At 35.0% G+C, this 17,990-nt stretch overlaps 1 protein-coding gene across 1 annotated transcript; it reads right to left on the bottom strand.

The window, feature by feature from the left end:
* Positions 1-6,183: 6,183 nt before the first annotated feature.
* Positions 6,184-8,991, bottom strand: LOC149285988 (homeobox protein Hox-D3-like). The gene is given in 3 exon segments (XM_089494690.1): positions 6,184-6,932; positions 8,509-8,961; positions 8,964-8,991. Coding segments are annotated over 3 exon segments (1,230 nt in total).
* Between the last annotated feature and the right edge of the window lie 8,999 nt (positions 8,992-17,990).

Below are 17,990 nucleotides of genomic sequence, written 5' to 3'. Positions count from 1 at the left end.
TATAACTAGGCTTGGACCTTCATAATGTATAATAAAATCAAGGAGGTGAAAGCACAATTTTTATCTAAAGTTTCTTGACAACTCTCCCTTTAGCGGATACATGCCAAACTGGATAGTGAGATAGAATACCATAAACTGGGCAGGCAATTAAACCCAACTTCTTTGCCATTGGGGTGCTTGCTCGATAAGTTTGTGCCCCTGATGATCTCCCTCCAATCGGGGGCAGGACATCACCAGAAACTACACTATCTTGATGGAAGTTTACACAGGGTTATCTTAGGGCAAAATGCCAGAGCTTCCTGTGACACCCTCTACTCCAACCCTCCAATTGGGGTTGAGGATGACACCGGAAGCTCCACCGTTTTGGAGCGAGCAAAGAGAGGAACAAGAAGATGCGAGATACGGAAGCAGAAGTGGTCGGCAGAGAAGGTGCGGAGGTATTCAGAGAGTGTGAGAGAGTGGGAGTGAAACATCCACATTTCATGGGGAGTCTGTTAAGTTTGCAATTACTAGGAATCTGAATGCACAAGTCTACTGTGTAGTCTATTCTTTGTCTATGTAGTCTATGTCCAAAAACAATACTGGATTGTTCTATAAGCATAATACACCTATGCCAATATGGGCTTGTCCCAAAAGTCTAAAGCTCCCTGAGTGAATGTGTTTTTAATAAATCTTCATTGATCTAGCTATGTATTATTTAGCATGGGCTGATCTCTCCTTTCAAAGTAGTTGGCCCTCCATAGTCCTTTGAGAAATATGTGAATTGAAACTGCAACTCTTCTGCAAACTCCCACTTTCCTGAATAAACCTGTAAATCACAAAACCTATGTGACTGAAACTGTACTGGGGCCACAAAAGTAACAACCATGTAAAAATAAATGTGTTGATGAAAAAACACTTCACTTTGCTCAGGTGCAGTGGAGAACTCACAACTGGCACAGGAGTGCAAGAAGAACTTTGCCTCTTGGGCTCCTCCAATTTAAACATGTTTGGCCACTTTAGGGAGCATTTGTGTATGTGTTTTACCTGCAAGTGCACTGGTAGTCTTGAGGAAATCTGTATTCACACACCTTTAGGCAGCTTTGCACTGTGACTGTATCCTTTCTGTGCTATGTGGACTCCCTGTTGGAGAGTACTAGACAGTTCTAGAGCTTCCTATTTGCCACCATGTGGCTGAACTTGCTCCCTGTGCTGAGAGGCCTCCAACCTCCCTCCTGTTCATGGGTGACACAAACACATACACACACACACATGCTACAACAGATCTATACCCACACAGAGTTATATTTATACAATTCAGATTAAGACTCCTGGTCCCCTGATCTCTCTCAGAATGATCTAAAATGTAACAGATCTATATTATTTGGGTACAATGATCTCTAGTCATATGTTGTAAATCACTGCTGCTTATCTCATCAGAGCAGTTACAGCCATTACATTGTTCACCCTATTGGTTCAACCACTGGGTGTTTGGCAAAGATTACCTAAATCATTGCTAATGCCTGGCCACTGCTGTGCAAATTATCTCTTATTATACATATAGCTCCCTCCTGCTAGTTGGGACTCAATGGTGTAATGTCGATTTCCTTGCTACTTATATTTTATATGTCACAAATGCACCCCTTGTCGCAATAATCCATTCACTTGATTGCTTTGGTGAACACAGCGAGACTCCACATCACATCTATTGTCTATTAACTCTTTCAGTGCTAGTGGATTTTTCACTGGCTATTCAGCGCTCTGGCACTGACAGGGTTAATGGCCCTTCACAATCAAATATCGAGTTAATCATTTATTACAATACAACTATTTATCTATCGGTTTTTTTAACCTAAACTGGTTTCCTTCTTTCGTTTGAACCCATACTTTACTATTTTAAACTGTTTATGTTATGCAAAATGCAGGATACACTTGACAAAACGTGTTGTTTTAGTATTTTATATGGTTTTGCACATATTCATGAAGTTAAATCTTATTATGTTCTTCTAGATTGTAAGACACTTTGAGCAGGAACTTCCTTTTGTTTTATGTAAATCCAGATTGTTAGGTAATGCACTACTTGTTGTACCCTGTTTACCCATTGTACAGCGCTGCGGAACATGTTGGTGCTATATAAAATAATAATAATAATAATAATAAGCCACAATAAATATCACATTTGTTTATATATTTATTTTATAATTTGAAATTTCTTCTTGCTCAAAACCAGATGTTTCATCAGACAATTCATGGCACTGGAGTTTTTGTAAATAATAGTTAAGAACAAATAAAAAAAATTAAATGTACCTTAAATGTAAATAATATTTGCAATGTACATTCACCTTCACAGATGTATCTGTATGTTAATATGTGTCTGCTTCTTATTTATATAGTAAAATCTGTTTAACCCTTCGAGGACCTGATCGCGTAAAAAGTCATCAGTGTAGAAACTAAAAGGGATAAAGGCTGTACGCCCGTACAATTTACCAATAGCCTCTGTGCACAACCCAAGCTGTCGATTTTTTGATGTTTACAGAAAATCGACAACAAGAAATTTCATTTTCAAATCACTGTTTTCCCTTATAAATCCAGTTTCCTGGAAATAGGAGTTGAGACTGTATTTGGAAAGTGTAATGAAAAAAGCATGCCTGGGGCTAAAAATAGCCTCTTGATCAAACTGATAATAGGGAATGGTGTAGCTCTGTATAGCACCAGGTCCTGGGCTTGCAGCAAGATAATGGAAACCCTTACTTAGGCACTTACTCAAAATGGTGACCAAGCTGGCTTGGCTGCTTCATCCCTATCAGCCCAGGGCTGTGATTCCAGAGACTAAAGGAGTATTCCAGTGCACTGCTACTGTATGTGAGGCACATCACTCCATAGGCAGAGCTAGAGATATAGGACAGTGTTCCTGGATGTATTATCAAAGCAATGCATTGCATGTATGTTCTTTTCTTTCACATTAATATTTAGATAGTGGAATAGGGATCTATACATGTATTTGTATGAATAAAATACTGATATTTATTTGTTTTCTTCCTTTTTTCTTTTCTTGAATCTCTTTTGTTACTCAGGCATTGCAGTCAAGTTGTGGATACTCAGCTCTTGGAGTCTCCTCTGTTGTATTTACTCTAACATTATTCATCATTTAAAACCACTATTGTTTTGTGAGAAGTGTAGTGTATGGATGTTACATTTTAGTTATTATAATTATTTTTTGTATAGGTTTTAATGCTTGTGTCTTCCATTTTAGTGGGACTGAACATTTATCAGAACATAAAATGGCTAACACAAATATCCATCTGTGACTTTTAGCATCCAACCCTCTCACTAAAACACATCAATATTCGTTTCTTAACCTATTTTGCATTGATTTTCTGAAGCAAGCTTTCGGTTGTAAGCATACATCTTGTAAAATGGTGTTTGGTCATTAAAACTTAGTGCTATACGTCCAGGGGTATCTGTAAGTAAATAGGTTTTAGTTGAATACTTACCAGCTGTGAGCAATGCAAGGATTCATTGTAACAGCCAATTAACAAGTCATACAGTTACTATTAAATATATTGTACCTGCTGGGTAACAACTATGAAAATGATAGGCTAGTAAAAATGAATACTCTATTTCTAAGCACTGTGTGCTTTACATTACTTTATCTCCTATGTAGTAGGAGGGCTTCTAGTGTATATTTAATCTTGTTTATATACAAAAGGGGAGATCATGAAAAAAATGTGACTGTAATCTGTCCCAGGTTAGTTAACCGTTTTTATGCACAATAACGGGAATCTTGATTGAGTGAAATAAACAAATAAATAAATATACTCATTTAATATGCAGTGCATTATGAGCCATTATATGCAGCACCCGTATGTATAGTGTGATCTGCCCATATTACATATTATTGATGTGTTTTTCTCATGGTGTGTGTGACTTTGTACTTTTTGCATTTCTGTTTTTTGCACTGCAGTAACATCTGTTTAACTAACCACAAATGTAACAATATCCACAATAAACCATTTTTATATAAAAGTACAGCATTTTGTTATGTTTCCTATTTCTACACTTACAACGTCTCTTGGTATTTGTGTCCCTCTTTCTTGCTCTAGTTCTCAAGGTAACACATACTTGAAAATATACATTTATCAATTACATCAGTATCCATCAGTATCCATGGATATGGCCTATTCTCTGAATTTTGTTTAGGGATTATACTAAGGAGTCCACTTTACCCTGAAATACATAACATAGTGATTTCACAAGTAGGGATAGAAAAATAAAAAACGACATTTGAACCTTATAATTTCCAATAGCATACTTATTTATTATTCATGTCTCCTCGATATATATATATAATTTAGCATTTTTGTGTTGCTGAGAGAGTCCATAATGAATTAATTAAATTTTATTGTCAAACTTAACCATTCGAGTTGTCTAAAAGGTGTGTACTAATACTAAAAAAAAAAATCAGAGTCATAATTGTACATCGTTATTTTTATTTGGACAATTTAAGGTTTCTCAAATATACAATTTATGTTGGGTCTGTATGTTCTTCCTGAAGTCTTAATGAAACAATAAACAGGTTTTTCAGTGCTTACTTAGGAGCGGTCACAGACAGGCTTTTGCTAAAAACATTAGGGGTCAAATATTCACTCAACAAGAACTGGATTTCTTTTCATGGTAAGTGTAGGAGTTATGTATCTTTGCCAAACAAACAGGAATGCGTAGGAAGCCTATTGCTTTGAGTAGTAAATAATGAATTCTTAACTGTGGGCTGTTCATGTATCCCTCCCTCCCCTGTTTGCACCCCATTGTAAATAAATACCACCCATATTTGCAGTAATCTTTAATTATTTTTTAAAAAAACTACTTTTTTCTTTATTTCCTTTTTTATTATTATAATTTATGTGTTAACCCTACATAATACTGTGGGGTTTTTTTTACCCTGTAAACGAAATTCCATTGTTTCAAAAAGCCCTTTTAACAATATTCCATGTTAACATTTTAAAACATTGGGCTATTCTGTTCATTTTTTTACATTTTTGATTGTCTTTTTTTTTAAATCTTTTTGTTTGTTTGTTTTTTTCAAAAATCGGTAGCATTAGAATTCCAAATATACATTTAATATACAAACTTTCATTTAATCACAATGAAAGCCACATAAACAATGAAGAAGCCATTAAAAAAGAGGTGTTATAGCAAACAAGTATGTAATTCAAAAGATTCCTCACAGCATTAAAATTGTTGGAGATATTGGTCTTACCTAGTAAATGGTATATTCATATGATAGACACCTGTGTGCAATAGAGGCCCATATGAAGCATATGGAATAATTCTGGGGCCCTGTGATCAGCTATTAGCTTTATGTCTATTCAAACAGATACACATGATTATATACCGTTTATTCTAAATACTAATGAAATGATACCAGACAATAAAAAAAGTAATTTATAACTTTTCAAAATGTCAAATGCCCATTGTGAAATTACTACATTTTTTTGAATCATTGAATTACAATGTGCTGCCTTAATTAACCCTTACATACACTACATACACCAGCCACAGATACAACTGCTTAGAACTAATCTCTCATTTTTCCGACCAAAAATAATAATATAAAATATAAAAAGTATAGAGATGGAAATGTAGCCACAATGGACCTAAATCATTCTTCCAAGTTATGCTGAGTAACGTTTACAAATATCCACATAAATACATTGAGACAATGATAAATAATAACACAAAAATGTTTTTTTTCTCATTTTTCTTGTTTTTTTTCCTCACAATTCTGCTCTTGAAATAAATACATATCACTTATTTCAATGCACTTCCAACATTGCTATATTCATAAATAAAGAGTTCTATGCAAGCCACATCTGCTTTGCTGCCCATTTGGTACAAAAACACCCTTGCATGACCCTGGCTAATACTAAATTCTCTATTAGACTTACCTTCAAGTACATCATTAATAGTTTTTTGTGCCTTGGTTCCTACTTTATTGCACTGTCATGCTTAAAATACGTAAATATTGTCTGTATCATTGTCTTGTGGGGGTTTCAAAGAGGAATGGAGCTGGCCATTGACAAAACATTCCTTTCAATTGTTGGCACTCTTAGAATAAGGTACAGTAACAATTTCTTTCTGACAAAAAAGTGAGGTAATTTAATGAGTACGTCTCCCGTCTGCGTTTGTCTCCTCTCCGCCCGTTCGTTACAGATGCGTTAGTTTGGGCGCTTCTTGCATTCTTCCCTGAGTCGTGTGATGGGAGCTTAAATCTGTGTATGTGGGATGAGGGTCGCAGGGTCCGTGGTGATGGTTGGCTGGGATTTGGGCGGCACAGCTGTAGTCCACACTAGCAGAAGAGGGGTGGGAGAGATGTCCAACGTTAAACATCGGACCAGAAGCTGGCATAGAATCAACAAAGTTCCCTCCAACATAAACAGGGCTGCCCTGCAGATTGGGATTGGCAAAGCCACTGTTACTTTGCATTGTGTGATGGTCATATTCTGCACCCGGGTATCTTTTTTGCTGGGGTAAGCAGCTGCCGAGGGGTGCAGTGTAAGCAGCCAAGCCATACATGTTTTGCTGTGATTTGGCAAACGATGTTGGAGAAGGAGCATCATAGTTTAGGCTATTAACGGTCGGTAGTTGACTAGAATAACCCACATGGTTGGATCCACTTAGGGGCGGACTGCGGTCTGGGGACTGGCCGGCAGGAGAATGCATGATCCCTTTAGCTTTCTGGTCCTTCTTGTACTTCATTCGGCGGTTCTGGAACCAGATCTTGATCTGCCGCTCGGTGAGGTTCAGGAGATTGGCCATTTCCACCCTGCGTGGGCGGCAGAGGTAGCGGTTAAAGTGAAACTCTTTCTCCAGCTCCACCAGCTGGGCGCTGGTATACGCGGTGCGGACCCTCTTGGATGAGGGACCCGTGGGGCTCTTCTCCTCGCAGTTTTCTCCTAGTTAAATACATGAAATCACAGAATTACTTACCCCGGATAAGCAGAAATATTGACACTTAAATCGGTCAGACTTAGCCTTAGACCCCCAATGTTCGAATGCTTGCCCATAAAGACTGTGATGTCCTTTCACTGAGTTTTACATTAAACTAAAAAAATAAATAAATCAGCAGAAAAAAAGTTGATGTCAACACTTTAGTTATCTGTGTTACAGATTCACGTGAAAGTGGACGGGTTAATATTTAACCCTTCAGTCGCGAGGAGCCCATCTCTTACAACAAAACTAATCTACCAGTTAAATTATGTTCTTTCCATGAGCACATAAACTACGAGTACTGAGAGGGGGAATAACTGCATATGGTCAAAGTAAACCATGGGTATTTCGTATTTACAGCTGTGCTGGGGTGGATTTATGTTATGTAAGCACATAAATTTTAATTTGCTAGAAGTACAATAGCTTTTGTTAGAACACAATGTATTTTCTGCACCTAGGCATACTTTTAAGCATGTGTATTTGTATATATCTATCTATTTCTACACAATATATATGTGAGTGTATATACCGGTATATATGTAAATATATATATATATATATATATATATATATATATATATATATATATATATATATATATATATATATATAATATCCAAAATTGTTACCGGCACTCCAGGGACTGTCCTGATGAAAGTCTAATAAACAGACTGAAACGTTGGATATTATATGAATTGCTGTTGCAGCTACTTGGCACTGGGCAGAAAAAAGTGGTAATTGGAGTGCAATTGTTAATTTTGGACTTTATATATATATATATATATATATATATATATATATATATATATATATATATATGTGTGTGTGTGTGTGTGTGTATACATATATAATAGGATATATGTGTATATGTCTGAATTATAAACGATTACCTTATGTATCGTCTCGTTATAATATTATTATGTCAAATAAAAAATACAGGTTTAGTTTGAATTGTATATTACTGACTGTCTTAGCAGTTGCCCCGCAGCAATACATAGAGCACCGGATCACACATTACAATGTAATGAAAAATAATATGGTCTATGGCCATTGTGCTGTACACTCTCAACTCTGCATTCTTCTTTCTCACATGAAAACAATTATGATCTTAGTATAGGCAAGACATCAAATTATTATTGTTTTTCACATGTTTCCAATAAATGTAGGGGCCTTCAAAGGACATCCCACTCTGGATTCATTATACCAATACTGGATAAAAACATTAGGTTTAACTAACTGCAGCCTGTTCAACGTATCAGTGAGTAGTGTCAGTAGAAATAATGCACAATTTATTATTATTATTATTATTTGAACCTCTGTGATGTGGATAAAAGACACTGGCATCCATGCTGACCCAAAACTCAGAGTGTACTGGTAGAGGTTGGAAGATTTCTTTATTTTTTAGGGAGATTATTTTTAGGGATGATTTTATAGGCCACATCCAAATCAGACCAGTTTAGATAAATTATTTTGGAACTATCTGTCTCTTGTTGCTATATCTCTGGTGCTGAGTGCAAAAAACTAAACATAAGTTCAATTTACCTGGAGGGGTGCTGGCATTTTTTTGTTTGGAATTTTGTCTTGACTCCTTCATCCATGGGAATATCTGTTTACTGATAGTAGCCTGGGAAGAATTAGATGAATTGGAGGATTTACTCTTTTTCTGAGTTGAGGTGCCATGACTTGGCGAGGAGGGGGGAAGAGATGGTGCTTGGTGAGGTTGATCATTAATACTGGGTGTCTGATTTGCATTCTGATTTGATGTTGTCCTCATGCAGCTGCCACTAAGATCACCAGTCTTATGGTTAGGAGCTCTTATTGCAGATGGTTGAATTGAACAGGCTGAACTGGGATAATCATTCTCCAAAGCAGATTGGGAATAGGGCTGGTGGCTTGTATTGTAGCTGTATGTTTCTGGCTTGGCATAAGTGTACCCTCCAAACAATCCAGAGTTTTCATAATAAGCTGTTTTCTGCATCTTGGTTTCTTGGATCAATAGGGATTTTCACCCTTATCAATGAGCATTGACTCCTGTTCCAGTCACCTGACCTAGAAGATAACAGACACAATGAAATAAAAAGGTACCAGCTAGTTATACAAAAAGTATAAGCTGCCAATTGCCTGGAGAGAAGGTATGGTACTGTGTTAACCAGTTCTTACTATTAAACTATTGGTCATAATAACTTTGCTCATAAGTAATAGGAAAAACTCAAGTAAAAAAGCTTCATTTTAAAGCCTCATATGTGGGCTCTAAATGGGAATATAGAAGTAACAACTCTCCACTGGTTCATCTCCTAAATGTATCCAATTAATCTTGAAGTTAAAGTGAGGGGGTGGATACATAGTAGACAAAAAATTAAGAATTTACAAAAATATGAGAAATCCATAAGTCAGGAATGTCCACCTCACTTTTGTATTCATCCAGTTGTGTCTAAAGAGCTAGCTTGACAAGCAACCATTCACAGATGGACATTAGCAAACTTCTTACACTATCCAAATCCCCCAGTAGAGTATTCTGGATATAATGTATATATATATATCTAAAATACACAAATGTTCAAATTCAGTAGTCTCAAGGGTCAAATAGTTTGTCTTCTGCTACTAATATATAGCTTTCATTCTTTCAACAAATGTTAATAGTTTTCCCTCAAGTGTGATCAAACACAGATTACTCGTCACCTTCAAAGTTGAAGATATGTTTTGCAATATTTTTAAGAACCTAGCCTTGTAGTCCCTAGAAATTTGGATAAAGATTAACCCCCCCCCAATCCCCTATCACTCCAACTTGTGCAAGCTGTTTATAACTTGATTGATTGGATAAGGTTCAGAACGTGAAAAACTAGGGGGGGAAAAGGGGGGGGATCTATGTCTATTGTACTAAGCGGTCTTACACCCCAGTTAAAATATAACTACCACCATTCAACAACTTTCTGTTTGATCCATTTTGGAAAAACGGCTTTGTCAGCTTTTGTGAAATGCAATTATTTGAAGCTGCTATATGAGATTTTAGTTAAACCTGCATGTGCTGTATATTCTCAGTGAAAGCCATAGCCTGTATGCAGTGTCAGAAACAGTTTGAATTGTAGCCGCATTACTGATCCAGACGATTTATTGTGGTGTACAATTATTTAGGCACCATATTTCATTTAATCCAATCACATTGTTACTATACAAAAAGGCCTTCGCATAAAATTAACAGTATTTTGCATCTAGTGTGCATTGGAAATGGCCTGGTATGTAATCATTCACTGATTTGGTGCATTTTTTAAATCTAAATATTCGTAGATTACATTTTAAATAGTATAAATATATATATATATATATATATATATATATATATATATATATATATATATATATATATATATATATATATATATATAAACCAAAGGGAGCGGCTGCACACTCAAAAATACTGTTAGTATACACAGGCTTTTATTTGCCCGGGTGCTCCAAAAATAGCCAGATATATGTAACCAAAGAAAAATGGGCACTCACGGGTCTTTGTAGCAAAGTGCGTTTAACACCAATTTATTTGAATCAGCACGGCCGTACATTGGTTACATATATATAAAAAATGCCCTTTTTAATTAATAAATGTCTGTTCGCAATAACAATTTGACAGTAACAACACTACAATGCTATCCATAGTATTAAAGAGAATATTTATAAATGGAGAAATTATTTAGTATACTAATCTCCATGCTGTAGAAAGATATTATGATATAAATTCAAGCTAAATTCTATAGGATATTGCATGAACTGATAACAATAGCAATACTGCAGTTCTTGATGAAAAGCCTGGTAAATCCAGTGTACTAAAACTTCTGGGTCTCAGTACCAGACCATAAATGTGTAGATTTAAGATGCCTTATAAATAGAATAATTTTTAGTATAAAACCGCCCATAGCTTTAATTCTTTTCTAAAAAAAAATCAGCAGCTTGTGAACTTTTCTTGAACCTAAATAAGCAACAGCAGAGCAATAAATCACTTGGACAATGGTCAGCCTATTGTGTTTGTGGTTCCATCTTATAAATGCTTTGCACCACAAAATATTTTAAAGATGGCATGACTGAAACAATAAAATGTAGTACATTGATAAAAAAAAAATACTCCATATATTACATATAATGATTAAGTGTGATTTACTGGTTGAATTTTTACAAGGAGAATCCTAGGTGAGAGCTGAACATTCTCATATTTTTTCATCATATGAGTTGCAGGATTATAGAGATGAAATATTAAAAATGCCTTTTTAACCCCTGGTACCAAAGATAAAAGTTCGAATCTCCCTTATATATATCACATCTTCACCAGTATAAAATTTACATTACAAAGAAAAATGACATGTACTACAGTCTATAAATATGACCCACTTTCAATATTTGGACTGCTCTGCTATACTTAGATTCGTTCAATTAATTTAGATGAGGATCAATACAAAACTTAATATTTAGCAGAGTCCACGAAATGCATATCAATGTACCTGTCATAGTGGTTTGGAGGTAAATTTATGACTTCAAGTGTACAAGATGCAAAGCTTTAGTAAGGAGAGGAGAAAAAAAAACTCCCCAGACTTAGAAGTTTCAGAAATGTAAAGCAGGGCAAGCGTAGGAGGAAGACCACAAAAAGAATCCCCTACTCCGCAAATTTTTCTCTTTTTAACAGCCTGTTGAGCTGAATTATAAAAGAGGGTCCCCGGTTAGTTTTCACATAACATACCCACTACTTTTGGAGGAGAAGGGGAAAGATCCCTTACGTTCCTTTGGATTATTTAAAAAAATATGAATTCTATTTACTAAGGGATATAAATATAACCGATCGCCAAAGTGGATTATAAATCTGGAAAACCGCAGGAGGAAGAATCAAATAACGCCCATCTCTTGCAACAAAGTTAATACTGGAATTAAAAAGTTGGATATAATCGGCAACACTTGGGTTTCTTGGATGGATAATTTATGAGTTCATGTCTTCAAGGAAGGACAATATGCATCACACTGGGATCAAATTTATCTAACCTGAGGAGTGTGATGTCAGAGTTTTGGTTCTTTATTTTTATTAAAATAATAATCCTGCTGTTGCAGATACAAGGTGGTTTAAAGTGTAATTTTGTGCGGAATATATTCTGCTTTACTAATACTATTGGTAACATGTATTAAACCAAAATATTTTAGGAACAGGGGATTCGTTTGGTAGATTATCATCATGCTATGATTTAAGTAACTTTGTCCTTGTGTGGCTTGACTTGTGTACCCACTTGTCTCAAAAAATGGGGTAAATAGCTGTAATTAATATTATATATTGTGTGCCGCTGTATAATTGCACTGGAGATATATGTTGCGGTTAGTGAGTCTGAAAAATAGCTGGATGATTCAAATTATTCCCAGTTTTGCCTTATTGCGTTATATACTTCCGAAATTTACCGTTTATTACCGTATACGCCTTTCTCTTCACGTTTTGTGCTTGGTCTTCTTTAGATGGTAACTTATTTTACTCTCTCTTATCCCAGGACAATAACTGCGGGGAAATAAGACATTTTAATCATGTATTTTGTATTTTCATACATAAAGTTTTATAAAGGTTGACTTTTTATACATAATGTATGGTTTTGTAAAATCATGTAAGGAAGGCGTAAATCGCAACATTCTCCTTTCCAGTAAATGGAATGGTAATTTTTAAAAAAAAATAACCTAAATGTTGAAATATTGGTGATTTAATAAAATAATACTGAGTTTCGTTTATGCACACCAGGTACAGAATTAATCCACCAGCAAAACAACTTAATACACTACAAAGGTTATATTTGTATGATTCCAGTAACCATTGACGCTATTCTACTGCATCCTTTAGACATTTGTTGACTAAGTTGTTTTTAAGATACACTAACACTGCTAAAAAGCCACAAAGACAAGCTAGGCCATTATTAGAGACAATATCCAACTACCATAAGCCTTTCCGCTGACCTTTGGCTTGCATAGCAATAACTCACCTCTTAATGAACAACCAACGAAAAACCCTCAAGTAGATCATAAAAAAAACCCGCTAACAACTTTCCACGAAGATCCACTTTATCACAGCCCATACCCATGATGTTGCGGCATTTCCCAGGATCTAAGTTTTTCATCCTCATTGACAAATTAGAGTGTAGTAAGAATAGGTCGGTAAATACACCTCTGATATGCCGTGTTCTCTGGATGGGACAGGTCCACGACCACCTTATATAATACATTCGTTATTCACGAGAGTTGCGTCCACTTTCACCATATAGTCCAGGCTAAATTGGAAGTATAGCTACAAACCAGATGAGCAAATATCATTTTTTTTGCATTTGTATAGGTGGACGGGAGAACGATGGCAAAAAGGTAAGCGACTTAGTAGCATCTGTTGCCCAGGTAAGTATGAAGGATTTATTTAACCGCAATCACAAGGGTATATGTAATTTATATAAAGCTTTAATCGGTCATGTCACTATATATATATATATATATATATATATAGATAGATATATATATATATCTATATATATATATCTATATATATATATATATATATATATATATATATATATATATAGATAGATAGATATAGATAGATATATATATATCCCCCTATATCATTCCATGCATCCGGTGAGTGGATAAGAAATGTTATTCAACTTTAAATCCAGCTTCAGAATTTTGAGTATATTAATACAAAAATATTTCATATATTAGGTCCATAGAAGCGGGGTGGTATGCTTTTCAGTGAGCTAGCAAGAACTTGAAGGCAGCTAAATTGGTTGAAATGGCCACAGGTTTTAGACTTGACAAAACAAGACTACATAGCGTGGGAGTATGATATTAATGTGAGGGTCTTTAAAGGTGACCACCAGGCATGCAGCAGTTTGCAAGCGCAGGGAACGGCTGCTGCAGGCCCCCATCGCGTTTTCTTCCCGAAGACTCTGAACAATGCAAACTGCAATACATCCATGTAATCACTGACAATCTGATAAATGACGAGCCGAAATGTAAATATACCTCTCACATAAATCCACAGTAGGGAAAGTAAACAGTTATACCAACCATTTCATATCTATACCTTTTGCCGAAAAATAAAAGGGCCCTGTTAGTGTGTATTGCTCAACCACTAAGGTTAAAATAAAATGAACTGAATTAAATATACTTGTAGTATAGAGAAAGTATCTGAAAAACGTGTTAAAAGCTCCACTTGTATACTAAAACATGAACAGAATTGCGTTATTGGTGAATTCTTGCAAGTGTGCGTTGGCGGTTTATTTGTTATATTATATAAATATGTCTGTGTGTACATATATATATATATATATATATATATATATATATATATATATATAAATAATATTTATATTCATTTTAAATAGACATAAATTTAGAGGACTCATATCCAGTCGCCGGACACACTATATTAATATTAATGTGTTGCAATCTTGCTTTTACCGCAGGAAAGCATGTACTTTCATATTTGCTGATATATATATATATATATATATATATATATATATATATATATATATATATATATATAATTCTAGCTAATTGATATAAGAATCAATGTTACAAATACAATCCGTTAAACATGTATAATTGATTACTTGCTAGTAGTATATATATATATGGTTTAATAATAAAATGATGGTTTGGGGTTATACTAACACCCATCATACCATCATAACTCAAATGAAAACAACAATACAATAAATCTTAGTAAATTAACACGATAAGGGCACTAAACAAAGGGTTTTGTTTATCATGCAATATCTTACCTGTATATCAATTTATCATAAACCTGGCTCCACAGTCTCTGTAGCTCTGTGTGCTGGTACTAAGGAATATCCTTCACCCTTTGTCTGTGGACGAATGTGTCCTAACCCTGTTCTTGCTGGTTTGCAGACATTTCAACCTAGCAGAGCACAGTATTCCCGGTAGAATGGGAAAGGACTAAGACTCACCTACCAATAAAAGTAACAGCAACCAATTTCTTATTTTATTTTAAGTCAATTCTATGCCACCATGTTGGCTAAATTAAAAGAATGGGTCGAATGTGGCTTTAATGAGACACCATTTCTATGTCTGATCTAAGTTAACTCCCTATACAATCACACATATAGGCACTGCCTTAAAATGTGAACATATTTGTTCACGTGATCAGTATACCATGTAACAATCCCTCATCTGTTTTTTAACTATATACTTCCGTTCAAATCTAAATATGTGCTCATTTCCTACAAGATATGATTGTTCTTTTAATTGCTGTAGATTGCTTCCACATTAGAAGACACAGATCGCATTGTGCAATTTGCTGGTTATTGAAATCCACATTGGAGTCTTACCTCAGTATGTTACCTGGACCTTGTATATGAATGTTTCCTAAATGATAAACTGTACCATATTAAAAATACAATCCCCACTCCCACCACAACCTAAGAGTCATGGGATTTTGTACATACTAGTGTTAATATTAGATTTCTATTCCTTTTTTTCTTTTGAGGTTTTCTGTTCAACATGTTTATTGCTTTCATTTTAAATATAATATAACAATAAAGTATATTTCAAAAGCATTTTTCTGCAAGTAACCATATCTGCTGTCTACAAAAATGAAAAACAAAATAAAACGTAAGGAATCAAATTCAGCCACCAGATTTTGTCCCCGTTATTTATCTAGCTTCATATACTTTTATTTTTTGCAGTACTTAATTAAATTGCATTGATATATATATATATATAGATATATATATTGTATGGCACACATAGGTAGGTTTAATCAGATAACGGATTATCAATCAACACAATGTGTGGCATTAGACTCGCAATCCTAACAGATCCGTTATATCACATCAGTTCTCATTTTTCTGTGGAAATACGAAACCAAAGAAAATACTATTGGGTTCTCCAAAGGACAAAATAGAACTTCAAGTCAAGCCAAAATCATGAGACTCCAACTTCGCCCGAGCCAGACGATCTAAGATCGCTGCGGCCGCAGCAATAAAACGGCGTGATTTACAGTGTGCGGACGACCCCCATCAGCCTCACACCCTTCCAGGAATTACTTACAATGATTTATAACAACAACTTGGGCCATTGTCAACTGATAAAACGTCCATTGCTACATCTAGGAAATAAATGTTATTATTAAAGCAGCAGTATTGCCTAAATCTTCTCTCTCTCTCTCTCTCTCTATTTCATTTGTTTCATGGGGATGTTTAAATTATGATTTATCTCAGCTTTATTTTTTGGTTCTAATTCTATATTTTATTTTATGTTATTGTGTAAAAAATATAATTAAATTCCTTAGTTACATTTCTACACTGTTCCTAATTAGAAATCGGAAATATGTTTTTACAAAATTATGTATTTATTTTTATATTGAGAAGAAAATTCATGCTACATATACATTTTGTGTTTCTGGTGTAAAGCAATTAGTTTTTCAAATAAATAACTTACTTGCAAATAGTACAATTTTTTTTTCTAAGGCAATTTTAAGTGTAATATATTAATGTAAAAAAGAGTTATGATCAAAATACTCTGGAAGAAAACAGTATTGGGTAATTAAAATGTACTGCCACTTAAGTGGCTTCTTAATGTCTGAAAATAGAAGCTATATTTAAACCGTTATATTGCCAGCATTCTTCTCTCAGTTGGGATATATAGATAAATCGGTAAATATCCATTTGCCATTATAGATTGCTCCAAATGGTTGGGATAAACGGTTGTGTCCAGCAGAAAATTATCCATTTTAAGGGTAAAAGTAATGACTATCGCTGAGTTAAAAGCACACTCGGATATCATTATGTGTTTGTTAACGCTTGCCTTGGGTAAAATTTCAACTCCATTTTAAAGCCATTCTATTATGACGCAAGATAAAATTTACGACCCAAGCTTGAAAAGAAGTCCAGGGCCTATTCTCCCTGTTTTAAGAATAGGAGGGCAGATGCTTTGACAGTCAGTATTGTTCTTAAGAAAACCAAAAGGATCCAGTGATTCTGAGCCATTTCAGCCTTCATACAAACATCAGTAAATTCTTTCAATTCCCTGTACTACACATGCTTATTCCCAAGCACAAGCCATGGACAGTTGCATACATCATCCTAATTTTCTTATAAAACCTAAGCATTCTGAAACAAAGGTCACTAAATCAGCCTATGCCAACTTCTGACTACCGAAAGAAGGAAGCAAAGGGTCATATTTATCAAATATATGACAGCTAGGTTTCTATAAGATATATTTCCAAGAAATAGGAAAATAAGACATACCTACCAAGAGGTCTCTTTCTCTTCTGCTATCAAAGAGAGAGTAGGAGTGTAGAGTATAGAGACTGCTCTCTTTGTATATAATATTCTTGGGATCTCTTCAGTTTTCAAGTCTGATAGAGTCCTTTGCGTGGCAAATTAATGACGACGCTGTGTTTCTTAAGGGACGTGCCGAATTAATTATTTCGTGGATCACGTGGGTCAGGACTTGAAGAAACCTATTCTTGGCATCTTCCATCCACTTTGATATTGAACATGTTAGGAACATTTCTAAAGCACCCTGCGCAGTCTCTGTGTTTACAAAATCAATGGTAAGCCCCACAAGATGGCTGGAAAGCTCTGAGGTTGTGCATTGAAAAATCCTGATTTACTGTACTGTACAGTGGAGCTGTTTGCTATTGACTCAGCCTTCCCTTCATTCTTTTCTTAACGACTAGTGGTGATATAATACATAGAATTTTATTGATGTATTGTTAGTAAGAGAGGAGGAGCTTTTGGACAACATAGAGCTATTTCTGCCTCACACAATATATAGAGAGAATCCAAATTCCAACCTAAGTGATGATCCTACTATATGTGCTAGGTAATTCACAAGATCCTGGAAAATGGATGCAAATATTATATTGCTTGGGAACACTGAGGATCGGTGTTTACCTGGAGCCATAAACCTCGGCTTATGGTATTGCCTTGTATTAAGAGGATGAACAATAATACAATATTATGAAAATAGCATTCTAATATTAATGTCCCACCCCCTCT

Source organism: Sceloporus occidentalis, unplaced genomic scaffold (assembly GCF_023333645.1).
Source record: "Sceloporus occidentalis isolate IW3139 unplaced genomic scaffold, rSceOcc1.0.p SCAF_74, whole genome shotgun sequence".
Classification (NCBI taxonomy): domain Eukaryota; kingdom Metazoa; phylum Chordata; class Lepidosauria; order Squamata; family Phrynosomatidae; genus Sceloporus; species Sceloporus occidentalis.
This window is presented reverse-complemented; position numbering and strand designations above follow the sequence as displayed.